This window comes from Mytilus edulis, chromosome 2 (genome assembly GCF_963676685.1).
Source record: "Mytilus edulis chromosome 2, xbMytEdul2.2, whole genome shotgun sequence".
Lineage (NCBI taxonomy): Eukaryota > Metazoa > Mollusca > Bivalvia > Mytilida > Mytilidae > Mytilus > Mytilus edulis.
In genome coordinates this window covers 40,661,187-40,680,359 of record NC_092345.1, presented here as the reverse complement: position 1 = coordinate 40,680,359, position 19,173 = coordinate 40,661,187, and the positions used below count along the sequence as shown (strand labels likewise).

Below are 19,173 nucleotides of genomic sequence, written 5' to 3'. Positions count from 1 at the left end.
CATTCTATTTCTCGGAATTGGCTTGAACAATATTGATGGAACTATACCATAATGTAGACCACCACATTCTATAGTGCAGTGGGGTATGGCACCATCAAGATGGCTGACGTTGCCATGGAAACGAAACAAATGTGAAAAATTTCTGTTTTTTGTTTTGGTGAACTGTTTGAATATGCTTAAACTCAGAATCATCATATTTTAATACAATGAAGGTGCCCACTATATACAGGTGTTGGATGATTTTGGCACTCATTGGACCTACTATGTTGCCATGGAAACTAAACCAAAAATTTCAAAAATATCAAAATGCTCCAAACTTTATGAAACTTCACAGTTACGATGAGCAACATTGGAAGATGTGGAATTTGGCGTTGGAATTTATAAAATATCTGTAGATACCATGGAAACAATGCAAAAAGGTCAAAACTTTGAATTTTCTCAGAACATTCCAGAACATCAATGTTAAATGTATTCTAGAGACATTAAATGGTATATGATGGTATATATGATAATGGAGGGAAAAAATTGCAGCGGGGGTTTGACTTTGGAATATTCAAAATGGCCGCCGTTACCATGGGAACAGCAAAAATTTGAAAAATTTCAAAGTTCTCCAAACTTAATGAAACTTTACAAAATTGACAATTGGCATGAGTAGATGCAATCTATGATTTTGGAATATTCAAAATGGCTGCCGCTCGCCTGGCAATATGGGAAGGGTGCCATCCGCTATTGCTTGCAATGGCAAATCTAGTTATGGCACCCTCAACGGAGTTGGGGTGACATATTGTTATTGTTCGTTTCTTTTTTTCTTATTATTATTATTATTATGGCACCCTCAACGGAGTTGGGGTGACATCTTGTTATTGTTCGTTTCTTTTTTTTCTTTTTATTATTATTATTATTTTTATTCTTCCACACATTTTGTCCATACTATTTCTCAGAATTGGTCAGACCAATGTTGATGGAACTGTACCATAATATGAACCGCCATGTTAAGTTGTGCAAGAGACATTGGAATGGTAAAAAATGGCCGCCGTTACCATGGAAACTGAACAAATGTGAAAAAATCTAGTTTTTGGTTTTTGTGAACTGTTTGGATTTGCTTTAACTCAGAATCGTCATATTTTAATACAATGTAGGTGCCCACTATATACAGGTGTTGGGTGATTTTGGCACCCATTGGAACTACTATGTTGCCATGGAAACTACACCAAAAATTTCAAAATTCTCAAAACGCTTCAAACTTCAGGAAACTTCACAGTAATGATGAGCAACATTGGAAGATGTGGCATTTGGAGTTGGAATTTCCAAAATATCTGTTGTTACCATGGAAACAATGCTAAAAGGTCAAAAATTTCAAAAAAAAAAATAAAAATGCTGCAAACTGGATGAAATTTTATAGGAATGGTCAATGGCATAAGCAGAGTTGACTTTTGAAGTTTGAATTTTCAAAATGGCCGCCGTTACCATGGAAACAGCAAAAATGTCCAAAATTTTAAAATGCTTCAAAATTAATAAAACTTAATAAAAATGATAATTTGAATGTGTAAATGCACTCTTTGACTTTGAAATCTTCTAGAATTCTGCCGCTCGCCTGGCAATAGGGGATGGGTGCCATCCGCTATTGCTTGCAATGGCAATTCTAGTTATTATTATTATGGCACCCTCAACGGAGTTGGGGTGACATCTTGTTATTGTTCGTTTCTTTTTTTTTCTTTTTATGGCACCCTCAACGGAGTTGGGGTGACATATTGTTATTGTTCGTTTCTTTTTTTTCTTTTTATTATTATTATTATTTTTATTCTTCCACACATTTTGTCCATACTATTTCTCAGAACTGGTAATACCAATGTTGATGGAACTATACCATAATATGAACCGCCATACTAAGTTGTGCAAGAGACAGTGGAATGGTAAAAAATGGCCGCCGTTACCATGGAAACAGAACAAATGTGAAAAAATCCGGTTTTTTGTTTTGGTGAACTATTTGGATACTATTTAACTCAGAATCATTATATTTTAATACAATGTAGGTGCCCACTATATACAGGTGTTGGATGATTTTGGCACTCATTGGAACTACTATGTTGCCATGGTAACTACTCCAAAAAAATCAAAAATCTCAAAATGTTCCAAACTTAATGAAACTCCACAGTAACGATGAGCAACATTGGAAGATGTGGAATTTGGCGTTGGAATTTCCAAAATCGCTGTTGTTACCATGGAAACAATGCAAAAAGGTCAAAACTTGAATTTTCACAGAACATTCTAGAACATTAATGTTTAATTTATTCTAGAGACATTAAATGGTATATGATTGTGGAGGGAAAAAATTGCAGCGGGGGTTTGACTTTGGAATATTCAAAATGGCCGCCGTTACCATGGAAACAGCAAAAATACAAAAAACTTCAAAATGCTTCAAATTTATTGAAACTTATAACAAATGTTGCTCAGCTAATGTAGACTTGACTTTTGAGTTTAAAATTTCCAAAATGGCCGCCGTTACCATGGCTGCCGCTCACCTGGCAATAGGGGAAGGGTGCCATCCGCTATTGCTTGCAATGGCAAATCTAGTTATTATTATTATTATTTTTATTCTTCCACACATTTTGTCCATACTATTTCTCAGAATTGGTCAGACCAATGTTGATGGAACTGTACCATAATATGAACCGCCATGTTAAGTTGTGCAAGAGACATTGGAATGGTAAAAAATGGCCGCCGTTACCATGGAAACTGAACAAATGTGAAAAAATCTAGTTTTTGGTTTTTGTGAACTGTTTGGATTTGCTTTAACTCAGAATCGTCATATTTTAATACAATGTAGGTGCCCACTATATACAGGTGTTGGGTGATTTTGGCACCCATTGGAACTACTATGTTGCCATGGAAACTACACCAAAAATTTCAAAATTCTCAAAACGCTTCAAACTTCAGGAAACTTCACAGTAATGATGAGCAACATTGGAAGATGTGGCATTTGGAGTTGGAATTTCCAAAATATCTGTTGTTACCATGGAAACAATGCTAAAAGGTCAAAAATTTCAAAAAAAAAAATAAAAATGCTGCAAACTGGATGAAATTTTATAGGAATGGTCAATGGCATAAGCAGAGTTGACTTTTGAAGTTTGAATTTTCAAAATGGCCGCCGTTACCATGGAAACAGCAAAAATGTCCAAAATTTTAAAATGCTTCAAAATTAATAAAACTTAATAAAAATGATAATTTGAATGTGTAAATGCACTCTTTGACTTTGAAATCTTCTAGAATTCTGCCGCTCGCCTGGCAATAGGGGATGGGTGCCATCCGCTATTGCTTGCAATGGCAATTCTAGTTATGGCACCCTCAACGGAGTTGGGGTGACGTATTGTTATTCTACGTTTCTTTTTTTCTTATTATTTTTATTTTTCTTCCACGCTTTTTGTCCAGTCCATATCTTGGCACTGTATGATCCAATGGTGATGGAACTATACCATAATGTTAACCACCAGATGAAGATTTGCTTTTTGGGGGTGGCACTTTCAAGATGGCTGCCGTTACCATGGAAACGGAACAAATGTGAAAAAATCCCGTTTTTTGTTTTGGTGAACTATTTGGATACTATATAACTCAGAATCATTATATTTTGATACAATGTAGGTGCCCACTAGATACAGGTGTTGGATGATTTTGGCACTCATTGGAACTACTATGTTGCCATGGAAACTACTCCAAAAAATTCAAAAATCTCAAAATGTTCCAAACTTAATGAACTTTCACAGTAACGATGAGCAACATTGGAAGATGTGGAATTTGGCGTTGGAATTTCCAAAATCGCTGTTGTTACCATGGAAACAATGCAAAAGGTCAAAACTTTGAATTTTCACAGAACATTCTAGAACATCAATGTTTAATTTATTCTAGAGACATTAAATGGTATATGATTGTGGAGCGAAAAAATTGCAGCGGGGGTTTGACTTTGGAATATTCAAAATGGCCGCCGTTACCATGGAAACAGCAGAAAATGCAAATAACTTCAAAATGCTTCAAATTTATTGAAACTTATAACAAATGTTGCTCAGCTAATGTAGACTTGACTTTTGAGTTTGGAATTTCCAAGATGGCTGCTGTTGCCATGGAAACTGATAAAATGTGAAAAAAATTGCAAATTCTAAATCTTTCATTAGAAGACCTAGCTGGATGAAACTTTCTGGTAATGTTCCTTGGTATGCTTAGATGTTGTTACAATATTAGAGAATTCCAAAATGGCCGCCATTGTCATGGAAACAGGGCGAAAGTTTAACATTGGCCCTATGGGAAAACACATTGAAGCTGCATTTTCTGCAAGAATATAAAATCAAACCTTCTACAACTTAATGGATATGTAACATGGCATGTCCTAAACAGGCACCTGTCTTTGGAATTTTGGAAATGGTACCCGTTACCATGGAAATAGCAAAAAAAATTCAACAATTTCAAAATACTAAAAAAATAATGAAAAGTAACAAAAAGATTAATGGAACTATACCATAATGTTACCCAGCATATGCAAATTTGAGAACAGGGTATGGCATCATCAAGATGGCTGCTGTTGCCATGGAAACTGATGAAATGTGAAAAATATTGCATATTCTAAATCTCTCATTTTAAAACCTAGCTGGATGAAACTTTATGGTTATGTTCCTTGGTATGTCTAGATGTTGTTACAATATTAGGAAATTCTAAAATGGCCGCCATTGTCATGGAAACAGGACGAAAATTTAACATTGGCCCTATGGGAAAATACATTGAAGCTGCATTTCCTGCAGGAATTTTTGATCAAACCTTCTACAACTTAATGGATATGTAACATGACATGTCCTAAAGTGGCACCTGTGTTTGGAATTTTGAAAATGGTACCCGTTACCATGGAAATAGCAAAAAATTCAAAAATTTCAAAATGCTCAAAAAGTAATGAAAAGTTACAAAAAGATTAATAGACATCTGTAAATGCCGTCTTTGACTTTTTATTTTTCAAAATGGCTGCTGCTCACCTGCTAATGTGGAAAGGGTGCCATTCGCTATTGCTTGCAATGATTTTGTTAATTTTTTGTACCTGTGTATCTGTATTTAACTTATAAATGGACTTAGTTTTTCTTCCAGTCAACATTACACACAGTCTGCAGTTAAAGTTTTTAAACATGTATTAGATTCATAAACTATTCTGGATTTTTACCAAACATGGACAGAAGCTTCTTATTTAAGTACACAGCCACGTTCGGTCAGAATGGGGATTTCAAATCCGATGGTTTGATTTAAAAAAAAGTACAACGTTCCATGTACTCAAAGAACCATTTTAGCAAGTTTTGAAGCGATCCACAGTTAATATTGGTTTATCTATGTTATACCCTTTGCGATCCACAGTTAATATTGGTATATCTATGTTATACACCCTCATCGTAAAGTGTTAGTTCAATTTCCTCACCCTTTATCTAAGACGGCATCAATAACGGCATACCTACCTGTTGTATTATTTAATTGTTTATGTTTTCTTTTCCTGAACATGTACACACATGTGCAACAGATCGTGAAGAAACGAAGACTTTTTCTCAGTGAATTGAATATTGAATCATTAGTATATTATGTGCAAATACATGTAACAGTATACTTACCTGTTGTATTCATTGATAATGTGTTCATGTCCTGAACGAACATGAAATATGTGCACCAGAACGTTACGCAATCAATAATCAATCAAACAATCTTGTTGTTATTTATTTATTTCCCAAACATGAAATATGAGCACCAGGACGTTACGCAATAAAAAATAGTTGAGCAATCAAAAATTGATCAATCAATCGATCTCTTGTTATTTATTGATTTCTTGTGGATGATAGCCTTTTCCTCTCTTTCGTTAATAGTTAAGATAAAGTGCCACCCTCTTGGCATGGAAACAGGGCGAAAGTTTAACATTGGCCCTATGGGAAAACACATTGAAGCTGCATTTTCTGCAAGAATATAAAATCAAACCTTCTACAACTTAATGGATATGTAACATGGCATGTCCTAAACAGGCACCTGTCTTTGGAATTTTGGAAATGGTACCCGTTACCATGGAAATAGCAAAAAAAATTCAACAATTTCAAAATACTAAAAAAATAATGAAAAGTAACAAAAAGATTAATGGAACTATACCATAATGTTACCCAGCATATGCAAATTTGAGAACAGGGTATGGCATCATCAAGATGGCTGCTGTTGCCATGGAAACTGATGAAATGTGAAAAATATTGCATATTCTAAATCTCTCATTTTAAAACCTAGCTGGATGAAACTTTATGGTTATGTTCCTTGGTATGTCTAGATGTTGTTACAATATTAGGAAATTCTAAAATGGCCGCCATTGTCATGGAAACAGGACGAAAATTTAACATTGGCCCTATGGGAAAATACATTGAAGCTGCATTTCCTGCAGGAATTTTTGATCAAACCTTCTACAACTTAATGGATATGTAACATGACATGTCCTAAAGTGGCACCTGTGTTTGGAATTTTGAAAATGGTACCCGTTACCATGGAAATAGCAAAAAATTCAAAAATTTCAAAATGCTCAAAAAGTAATGAAAAGTTACAAAAAGATTAATAGACATCTGTAAATGCCGTCTTTGACTTTTTATTTTTCAAAATGGCTGCTGCTCACCTGCTAATGTGGAAAGGGTGCCATTCGCTATTGCTTGCAATGATTTTGTTAATTTTTTGTACCTGTGTATCTGTATTTAACTTATAAATGGACTTAGTTTTTCTTCCAGTCAACATTACACACAGTCTGCAGTTAAAGTTTTTAAACATGTATTAGATTCATAAACTATTCTGGATTTTTACCAAACATGGACAGAAGCTTCTTATATAAGTACACAGCCACGTTCGGTCAGAATGGGGATTTCAAATCCGATGGTTTGATTTAAAAAAAAGTACAACGTTCCATGTACTCAAAGAACCATTTTAGCAAGTTTTGAAGCGATCCACAGTTAATATTGGTTTATCTATGTTATACCCTTTGCGATCCACAGTTAATATTGGTATATCTATGTTATACACCCTCATCGTAAAGTGTTAGTTCAATTTCCTCACCCTTTATCTAAGACGGCATCAATAACGGCATACCTACCTGTTGTATTATTTAATTGTTTATGTTTTCTTTTCCTGAACATGTACACACATGTGCAACAGATCGTGAAGAAACGAAGACTTTTTCTCAGTGAATTGAATATTGAATCATTAGTATATTATGTGCAAATACATGTAACAGTATACTTACCTGTTGTATTCATTGATAATGTGTTCATGTCCTGAACGAACATGAAATATGTGCACCAGAACGTTACGCAATCAATAATCAATCAAACAATCTTGTTGTTATTTATTTATTTCCCAAACATGAAATATGAGCACCAGGACGTTACGCAATAAAAAATAGTTGAGCAATCAAAAATTGATCAATCAATCGATCTCTTGTTATTTATTGATTTCTTGTGGATGATAGCCTTTTCCTCTCTTTCGTTAATAGTTAAGATAAAGTGCCACCCTCTTGGCATGTCAATAACCATCGTGAGTAGTTTTGAAGCCTTTGACGATCATAATGAATACTAGTACATTCCATCCTATGCCTCTTACCCCTGGGATGACTGGTTAAAGAAGTATGGTCCCTGCTTGTCTTTTTTCGTCTGTAAAATCTTTGTCGAAGTGTGGCGTCAATTCTGATGACCGCTTTGTATAAATATGCAACAATGATCAGTCAGATTGGAGAATTGAATTATGTGCCTTCGTGTAGAAAGAATGCAAAGCTCTTGAAGTGTTCCGTTGATATTATTCTGATGGATGTATAAGTACCTTGCCACGTTTGGTCAGAATGTCGATTCCTATGGTTTAGTCTTGAAAGAGTACAACGTTCCATGTACTTAAAGAGCCATTTTAGCAAGTTTTGAAGCGATCCACGGTTAACATTTGTATATCTATGTAATACACCCTCATCGTACAGTGTTAGACCAGTTTCTTCACCCTTTATCTAAGACGGAATCAATAACGGCATACCTACCTGTTGTATTAATTGTTTATATTTTCTTTTCCTGAACATGAACACACATGTACAACAGAACGTGAAGAAACGAAGTTATTTTCCCCAGTGAATTGAAAATTGAACTACTAGTACATGTATGTGCAAATACATGTAACAGTATACTTACCTGTTGTATTCATTGATAATGTGTTCTTGTCCTGAACGAACATGAAATATGTGCACCAGAACGTTACGCAATCAAAAATAGTTGAGCAATCAAAAATCGATCAATCAATCCATCTCTTGTTATTTATTTATTTCCTGAGGAAACAAGCCTTTTTCTCTCTTTTGTTGATAGTTAAGATAAAGTGCTACCTCTTGGCACGTCAATTCTAATGACCGCTTTGTATAAATATGCAGCCATGGTCAGTCAAATTAGAGATTTGAATTATGTGCCTCCGTGTAGAAAGAATGCCGAGCTCTTGAAGTGTTCCGTCGATGTAGATGTGCTGAATGTATAAGTACTCGGCCACGTTCAGTCAAAATGGGGATTTCAAATACGATGTTTTAGTCTAGAAATAGTACATCGTTCCATGTACTTTAAGAACCATTTTAGCAAGTTTTGAAGCGATCCACAGTTAACATTTGTATATCTATGTTATACACCCTCATCGTACAGTGTTAGACCAGTTTCTTCACCCTTTATCTAAGACGGCATCAATGACGGTATACCTACCTGTTGTATTTAATGTTTTCTTTTCCTGAACATGTACACACATGTGCAACAGAACGTGAAGAAACGAAGTTTTCTTTAGTGAATTGAAATTTGATTAATAAGTATGTGCCAATGACAGTTTACTTACCTGTTGTAATCATTGATAATGTTTTCTTGTCCGTAAAGACATGAAACATGGGCACCGGAACGTTACGCAATCAATAATGAATCCAATAATCCTGTTGTTATTTACTTATTTCCCGAACATGAAATATGAGCACTAGGACGTTACACAGTCAGTTATCAATAAATCAATCCTCTTGTTATTCATTGATTTTCTGTGGATGATAGCCTTTTCCTATCTTATGTCATTAGTTAAGACTAAGTGCAATACTCTTGGAACGTCAATAACAATTGTGAGTAGTTTTGAGACATTTGACAATCATAATTTATACTAGTACATATAATCTGATACCTCTTTCCCCTCGGAAGACTGGGTTATTTAAGTATAGTCCCTGCTTGTCTTTTTCCATCTGTAAAATCTTTGCCGCAGTGTGGCGTCAATTCTGATGACCGCGATACGTGCGTGATTCATAAATTGGCAGCCATGCTCAGTCAGAATGGAGAATTGAACCATGTGCCTTAGTGTATAAAGAATGCGATCTATTTATGTGTTCCGTATATATTGTTGTGCTTGATGTATAAGTACTCAGCCACGTTCGGTCATAATGGGGATTTCAAATCCAATGGTTTACTCTAGAAAGATTGCTTCGTTCTTGGCACTTAAAGAACCATTTTAACAAGTCTTCAAGCGTATTAAAGTTGCCCAGCTGGTGCACGACAACATGTGTATTTCTGTCTAATACACCCTCATTGCCTAGTGTTCAAATTTCCTCTGCCTTCATCTAAGACGGCATCAATGACAGTATACCTACCTGTTGTATTGATTGTTAATGTTTTCTTTTTCTAAATATGTGCAACGAAACGTTAAGAAACGAAGGATAAATCAATATATATATATATTCTCTAGCAGTTATCTATTTTTCCATTCTAATGAGAGCTCTTTTTGTCTCTTTTGTTTCTTTGCATCTCAGACAATGTGTATAGATTTTGCTAACGATATTTATAGGGATGCAGCAATGTTTGGTCAAAATAGGGACGTTAAATTATAAAGAGATGAGTGCAGAAAGAAAGTCACACCATTGAATCGTGCGGTCGATATCTCTGTGCGTGAATGGACAAGTACGCATCCACTATCGATTGGAATGGGGACTTAAAATCCGATGCCTTAGTGTAAATACAGTGCCACACTCTTATTTTTTAACTTTATACATTGCAATTATTTAAACTCTGTAAGGGTAATTTATAAGTATTTAAAAACAAAAAGAAATAAATAACACTTTTTGAATTTAAATCTTGAATAATATACAATTTGTACATGAAACAATGTAGAGTTATAAAATTTCTGTAACCTTGAAGTCACACCTAAAAGGTAGATGTGAAATTATTTCTCCAGTGTAAAGATGACTTCACCTCATCTAGAGAGTAATATTTTGAAAAAAGCTGTTGAAAGTCTTTTGAAAGAAGCTCGCTATGAGTGCTCGGTGATACGAGATTTCGATCTACCACCAACATATCATGTGCAAGATATAAAAAAACCTTCAAAGAAAAAAGTATGTAAAACTAATACGAGAACCAAAAGGGAGAAGGACAAAGAGCGTAAAAGAAAGCAAAGAGCTATTCTGAAACAGAAAGAACAACATGATGATGTTGACAAATCATGTGATACACACTTTCAAACAACATATAAGAAAAATAAAGAATATAGGGAAAATAAAAAAGCATACAGCAGAGAACAATATGGCACCAATGTTCTGTACCAAACAGCTAAGAAAAAAATAGCTAATAAGAAATACAAATCAAACATTCAGTTCAGAGAAGGATGCAAAGATTACATGAAGAACAAGTACAAAACTAACACTTCATTCAAACAAGCACACAACGATTACATCAAAAACAAATACAAGTCAAATATTCCATTTCGGCAAGCTCAAAAGGATTACATCAAGAATAAATATAAGTCAAACATTCAATTTCAAAAAGCACAAAAGGATTACATCAAGAAAAAGTACAAATCAAACATTAAATTTCAACAACTTCAAAAAGATTACAGTAAGAAAAAATACCGATTGAACAAAAAATTCCAAAAAGCTGTACAGTATGCCTATGACAAAGAGTTCCAACGAAAGGTAAAAACATTAAACCTTCTCAGATATAGACAGGATGTGTTATTAAGGGAGAAATGCAAGAAAAGGCAGCGTGACCTGTACAGACGTGACTTGTGGTATAGAGAAAAAAAGATTTTACTTGTTCAAAAGAGGCGTTCAAAGTGTGTAACCAGTCTTTCAACATGGTTTAAACAGCAAGTAATGGATGGTCCATTATATATTTGCTCTGTGTGTATCAAGATGAAGTTCAGAAAGCAAGTTGTTCAATTAGACACTCAAAAATATTTAAAGAAGAGCAAACAAAGTGCAACAGTGGCGAATCGGTGTATCACTTATGAATTTAAGTATTCTTGTACAGCTGATTGTCCAATCAAATGTGAAACCATAAACCACAAACTATGGATATGTTACACTTGCCATCGTCATCTCCTAAAGAGTGAAGTTCCAGCAGATGCAAGAGCAAATGGCTTACAGCTAACGCCTATTCCAGAAGAATTGAAATATCTGAATTTATTGGAGAAACAGCTAATTTCTCAACGAATACCGTTCATGAAGCTTGTGCAACTGCCAAAAGGAAACCAAAGAGGCATAATTGGCCCCTGTGTATCCATACCAACAGATATTCAGAAGACAGTTACTATGCTTCCTCGTTCTGATGATGAAACACAGCTTGTACGGTGTAAACTAAAAAGGAAACAATCATACACAGGTTACAGTCAGTATGCATTTATCAGTACAAAAAAGATATGCAAAGCTCTAGAATGTTTAAAAGAATGTAACCCATATTACAAGGACACATTGTTGAATAAGACATGGCACGACGGATTTTCTCCAGAATTTGAAGATTTAACAAAGTCCGAGGAATACCATGAAGGTAGTCCTGAAATTTTAGACAGACACGAGTTCAAAACACAACAGAGTAATGAAGATCCACAAGATGAAGAAGATCCGAATGTGAAAGACAGAGGTTTTCCATCAGACACCTGTCTACAACCTGTAGATATAGGACAGGAGATATTGGACCAACACTTTGACGACATTTTTTGTGTTGCTCCAGGTGAAGGCAGTACACCTGTAAGCATGATGCAGGAAGTAGGCAATGAGGCGATGTCTTTTCCGGTACAATTTCCAGAGGGATCTTTTGGGTCATATGATAGTAAAAGACAGGTTCACCTCACAAGATCAAGGTACTTTCATGCTAGACTCCTTAGTGGTGACAGGAGATTTTCCAGTGATTCGTCATATATATTTTATGCACAGTACCTCTCAGAACTGGAACAAGTTATATCCAAAGTGTCTATAGCGCTTCGAAAGAGTACTGGTAAAGATTCGACAGGTAATACTATAACAGCAAGCATGTTGACGGATAGAAACCAGCTGAAAAGTCTATTGAGTACAGATCAGGGGTATAAATTTATGACTCCAATTAGAGGAACACCTCCATATTGGCAGACTGCATTAAAGGATCTCTTGGCAACAATCCGTCAGCTTGGGATTCCTACGTGGTTCGCAACATTTTCAGCTGCCGATATGAGATGGACAGAGGTTCTTCAATTACTTGTAGAGCAACAAAGGTGTCCGCAGTCGTTGGAAGATCTCGACTGGACTGGTAAATCCGAGGTTTTGAGGAACAATCCCGTCATGAACGCGGTCATGTTTGACCACAGGTTTCACACCTTCCTGAAAGAGATTATCATTAAACGTAGAATAATTGGAAATGTAAGAGACCATTTCCACAGGATAGAATTTCAACAACGCGGCTCTCCTCATGCTCACTGTCTTTTTTGGATTGAGGATGCACCAGTGGTTGATGAGGATGATGACCGGACAGTGTGTGAATTTGTAGATAAATATGTCAGTTGTCAATTACCAGATGAAAAGGTTGACCCAGAGCTGCATGCAATAGTAAGCAGTGTTCAGCAGCATAGTAAAAACCACTCCAAATCCTGCCACAAAAAAGGAACCACTTGTAGATTCAATTTTCCTCGCCCCCCTTCAGAAAAAACTTTTATCTCAAGACGTCAAAGCCTAACAGATCCATCCATAAAAAAATCTCCTCAACAAATGAAAGATTATGCTCAGTCTATTTTACATAAACTGTGGACTATTTTACAAGATGAGCATTTAGAAAATATTACAACTCAAAATTTGTTTGAAGCTGCTGGAATCACGCAAAAAGAATTTGAGGAAGCATCAAATATTCTTACCAAGAGGAACAGTGTCACCTTGGTTCGTAACCCATCTGACTTGTGGATTAACCAGTATAATCCTGATCTCCTGCGGTGTTGGAATGCTAACATGGATATACAATTCATCACAGATGTTTATGCATGTGTGGTCTATATTATTTCATATATTTCAAAAGCAGAGAGGGAGATGGGAGTGGTTTTGCAAAATGCAAGTAAAGAAGCAGCTGAAGGTAATTGTGATGCACAGCAGGCAATGAAAAAGATTGGGGGAGCGTACTTTAGACAACGTGAAGTCAGTGCTCAGGAAGCTGTGTATAGAGTGTGTGGTCTTCATCTTAAAGAATGTTCTAGGAAGGTGCAGTTTGTTCCTGTCGGTGACAATCCTATTAAAATGAGTCTTCCATTAAATGTTATTAAAATGAAAGCTGACCAACTTGACGATAACAATATTTGGATGCCATCTTTATATGACAAATATAAAGCAAGACCAGCTGAAATTGTGTTTGAAAGTGTTTGTTATGCATCATTTTGTTCGGAATACTATGTTTTATCTGCATCCCAGTTACCTAAAAATCCTGAAAAATCTAAGTTTTTAAGTTACAAAATGATTTTGGTTCCATCAAAAAACGATCAAGGACTGATTCGGCTGTAATTAAATATCCAAGATTTTCCTTAGAAAAATACCCTGAATTGTATTTTCAGTGTAATCTTCAGCTGTTTCTTCCTCACAGAACAGAACATCAATTAAAACCACTTCAGTTTAAGACATATGAACATATGTATCTAAATGGAGCGGTTTTAATGCCCCCAGAAACAGAACTTCAAAATGTTAAATCCATTGTTGATACGAACAGACAAATGTTTGAAAAAAATGCTGAAGCCTTGGATGAAGCAGAAGAGATGATACTAGCTGATGGACCACAGGAAGATGCATGGGCACTGATTGCTCCTGAGACAGAGGCAGAACGATTAGAAGCACAACAGGACAGAAAACAGATAAATAAAGAAGACAGTGTTGAAATTCCTGAATTAGACATTCCAACCAAACAAAATCAACAAGGCAATGATATCGAAATAAGGCAAACCATATGTCCTGCTCCACAAATAAGAACTTTCATGCAGCAACTTAATAGAGAACAAAAAGATGTGTTTTACAAAATAAGGCAATGGTGTTTAGACAAGGTGAATGACAAAAACCCTGAACCATTCAGAGTCTTTATCAATGGAGGTGCGGGAACAGGAAAGAGTCATTTAATTAAGTGCATGTTTTATGAAATGACTAAGATATTATCCCCTTATTCCGCCAATCCTGATGATGTAGTTGTCCTTTTAACTGCTCCGACAGCAACTGCCGCCTTTAATATTGGAGGAACTACTCTACATCAGGCATTTTCACTGCCACCAGCTCTACCATTTCCGTACATCTACCTGCGAGAGGACTCAGTTAACCATCTCCGTTCAAAACTGCAACATCTCAGCATTTTGATAATAGATGAAATCTCTATGGTTGGTCAACGATCACTCTTATATATAAATGAGAGATTGAGACAAATCAAACAGAGCGGAAATGCACTTTTTGGAAATATTTGTGTGATTGCAGTTGGAGACTTTTACCAGTTGCCTCCGGTTAAACAGAAATGCCTTTATGATTTAAGACATGAAAGCTTTTTTCCACTTTGGAGTTCCAACTTTTCCTTAGTAGAGCTTAAACAGGTCATGCGTCAGAAAGACGATTTGGTTTTTGCCCAATTATTAAACCGCTTGAGAGTAAAACGAAAAGATCAGCTTTTATCGCTACAAGACGAAGCCTTCTTAAAATCATGTGAACATCATACTATTTCCCCTGAAACGCTCCACATTTTTGGAACAAATAAAGAGGTTGAGTCACACAACAACCAAATAATTGAATCAGTTTGTAAAACTACTCAACTTATATGTGCACAGGATTATGATAAACATCCACAGACAGGAAGACTCACACTAAAAGAACACCCATATGACACATCGCATGATTATCTACCACCACAGTTGATTGTAGGGCAGAAGGCTAGGGTAATGCTCATCAGAAATGTTGATGTGGCATGCGGTTTAGTAAATGGAGCAATGGGAACAATAACTGAAGTTTTACCACCAAAACGGGGATCGTCTATGCCCCAAGGAGTCATGGTACTTTTTGACAATAAGAGAATTTGCCAAAATAAAACATCATTAGGATCTGGTCATCGGGCTATCATGATTACCAAGTTTGAGGAAAATCTCCCCAAGAAAGCCGTCAGATTTCAGTTTCCACTCAGATTGGCTTGGGCCTGCACCATTCATAAAGTGCAGGGTTTAACTACTGATGCAGCTGTGGTGTCTCTCAAGAACATATTTGCTCCAGGTATGTCCTATGTTGCTCTTAGCCGTGTGACATCAATGGCAGGACTGACCATCAAAGATTTTGATGAAAAAAACATCTACTGTAACGAGCAGATATGTAAGGCTCTCAAACAAATGCCCTTATATTCGACAGATATAGACAAACCCATACAGCAAAATAATATGGTAATAATCCTTCATAACATTCAAGGGTTAATCCCACATATTAATGACATTAGATCAAATTCAGACATTTTATCTTCAAACATAGTTTGTTTGACTGAAACATGGCTGAAACAGGAAACGGTACCATGCTTAAAAGGTTTTAACTTTGTGCATAAGGACAGGTTTTCATCATATCCATCAAAGAAAAATGTTTTTAAACAACTAAAACGCAAAACACACGGTGGTGTCGGGATTTATATTGGACACGACCAACAGTGCTGTCAAATTAAACTTGATTCAGTCAACATGGAATGTATAGCGATATTCCTCAAAGAGATTAATACCAATTTAATCCTTATTTATAGAACAGAAACTTACCCTTCATCTGTCTTTGTAGATGAATTATATGAATTACTTATGTCTATACCACAGGAAAATGAAAATACTTCAACAATAGTTTTAGGTGATTTTAACCAGGATTTGCTGAAGAAAAATTCTTCTATTGAACAGTTTATGGCAAAACAAGGATTCTCACAAGTTGTGTCTCATCCTACAACAGACGGAAATACCCTTATTGACCATGTCTACCTTCATGGCAATTTACAGATTTCTGCGGAAATAGTTCAGACCTACTACAGTTACCACAATATGGTGTCATTGAGTATCAAATTGCCAACTTTGTAAATAATTTGAATATGTAAATATGGTGTTTCCTCTCTTTTGTCCATATTTAACCATGTCTTAACGGCTGCTTCAAATTTGTTATAAATTCAATGTAAGTGCTAAACCACGTTGTAATGGCTGTTTCAATGGCTGCGATAGATTGCTCTGTTAACAATATCCTAGTCCAAAGTGTAAATAATGAATTTTGTATTTCGTTGTCCACAGTAATTATGTTTTCAAGGCTGTTTCAAGTGTTTTTGAATTCCTTTGTCCATATTTAACCATCTTTTAACAGATGCTTCATTTAGTGAATAAATTTTTCCATTCCCCAAATTGATGTTCTGCACTAAAACTTTATATTAGCACTCACCTGTGATGTAAATAATGTTTTTGATTTCTTTTGTTCACATTTTATTAAGTTTTTACAGCTGCAAGAACAGTGAAAACATTGATCCCTAAACCAAAATGAGGTTCGGGATGTAAATTATGATAACGTTTTAATTTTTTATTGTTTTTACCATGTCCTGAATGAAACTAAAATATTCGTACTTACCTTTGCTGTCAATTATGTTTTTGATCTCTTTTGTATATACTATACTATCTTTTAACGGGTGCAAAAATAATAAATACATCGTTCCCTTAACTGAAATTAGGTTTAAGGTGTAAATAATGATTTCCGAATGTTTTACCATGTTCCGTACGAAATCCCTATATTTGTACTTGCCTTTGATGTAAATTATGATTTCCGAATGTTTTAACGATGTTCAGAACAAACTCCCTTTATTTGTACTTACCTTTGATGTAAATAATGATTTCCGAATGTTTTAACGATGTTCAGAACAAACTCCCTTTATTTGTACTTACCTTTGATGTAAATAATGATTTCAGAATGTTTTCACGATGTTCCGTACGAAACCCTTTAGTTGTACTTGCCTTTGATGTGAATAATGATTTCCTAATGTTTTTACGATGTTCAGTACGAAACCCCTATATATGTACTTGCCTTTGATATAAATAATGTTTTCCTAATGTTTTTACGATGTTCAGTACGAACTCCCTTTATTTGTACTTACCTTTGATGTAGATAATGATTTCCTAATGTTTTTACGAAGTTCCGTACGAACCCCCTTTATTTGTACTTGCCTTTGATGTAAATAATGATTTCAGAATGGTTTTACGATGTTCAGTACGAGACCCCTTTATTTGTATTTGCCTTTCATGTAAATAATGATTTCTTATGTTTTACAATGTTCATTACGAAACCCCTTTATTTGTACTTGCCTTTGAAGTAAATAATGATTTCCGAATCTTTTAACGATGTCCCGTACGACACCCCTATATTTGTACTTACCTTTGATGTAAATATTATTTTTTATTTTCTTTTGTTCATATTGTATCATGTTTTTTACGGCTACAAGAAAAGTAAATACATTGTTTCCTTAACCAACATGAGGTTAGGGATATAAATACTGATTCCCGAATGTTTTACCATGTTTCGTACGAAAGCCGTTTATTTGTACTTACCTTTGATGTAAATAATGATTTCCGAACGTTTTTACCATGTTCCGTATGAAACCCTTATATTTGTACTTTCCTTTGATGTAAGCAATGATTTCCGAAGGTCGTTACCATGTTTCGTACGAAATCCCTATATTTGTACATACTTTTGATGTAAATAATCATTTCCGAAAATTTTACCATGTTCCGTACGAAACCCCTATATTTGTACTTACCTTTGATGTTAACAATGATTAGTGAATGTTTTTGCCATGTTCCGTACAAAACCCCCATATTTTTACTTGCCTTTGATGTAGATAATGATTTCGGAATGTTTTTACGATCTTCCGTACAAAACCCCTATATTTGTACTTGCTTTGATATAAATACTGATTTCTGAATGTTTTTACGATGTTCCGTACGTAACCCCTATATTTGTACTTACCTTTGATGTAAATATTGTTTTTCATTTTCTTTTGTTTATATTGTACCTTTTTTTACGGCTACAATAATAGTAAATACATTGTTTCCTTAACCAACATGAGGTTAGGGATTTAAATAATGATTTCCGAATATAGTACCATGTTCCGTACGCAAGCCTATATATGTGTACTTACCTTTGATGTAGATAATGATCTCCGAAAGTTTTTACCATGTTCCGTACGAAACCCCATATATGTATACTCACCTTTGATGTAAGTAATGTTTTCCGATTATTTTTACGATGTTACGTACGAAACCTCTATGTTTGTACTTGCCTTTTATGTTAATGAGTTTCCAAAGTTTTCACCATGTTCCGTACGAAACCCCTATATTTGGTACTTACCTCTGATCTGGGAACAGTATATCTAACAATATATATGTTCCTGCTCTGATGTAAATTTGTTATACATTTTCTTTTGTTCATATTATACCATGTTTTAACGGCTACAATAATTTCCTTATGATTTTATCGTGTTCCGTACGATACCAACACAAATGTGCTTCCCTTTGATGTAAATATTGGTTTTTTTTCTTTTCTTTTGGCTAGATATTACAATGTTTTAACAATTGCTTAAATACATAAATGAATTATTCTCTTTACCAAATCAAGGTTTGAAACGTAAATATCATTTTGAAACTATTTTCCATGCCATAAAACCAGGTTCAACCCACCACTTGTATTCCCCTTTAAAAGTGTCCTGTGCCAAGTCAGGAAGATGGCCATTGTTATATTATTGTTCGTTTCAGTGTGTGTTGCATTTTAACGTTGAGTCGTTTGCGTTTTCTCTTATTTTTGAGATATTGAGATAAGACGTGGCACGGTACTTGTCTATCCCAAATTCATGTATTTGGTTTTCATGT

General features: G+C 35.1%; 1 protein-coding gene across 1 annotated transcript; it reads left to right on the top strand.

The window, feature by feature from the left end:
- Positions 1-10,252: 10,252 nt before the first annotated feature.
- Positions 10,253-13,798, top strand: LOC139510849 (uncharacterized). The gene has a single exon (XM_071297388.1). The coding sequence runs from the start codon at positions 10,253-10,255 to the stop codon at positions 13,796-13,798; it is 3,546 nt and encodes a 1,181-aa protein (XP_071153489.1).
- Positions 13,799-19,173: the final 5,375 nt, after the last annotated feature.

Coding starts and splice junctions, on each gene's coding strand:
- LOC139510849 (XM_071297388.1), top strand. CDS start 10,253: ATGACTTCACCTCATCTAGAGAGTAATATTTTGAAAAAAGCTGTTGAA.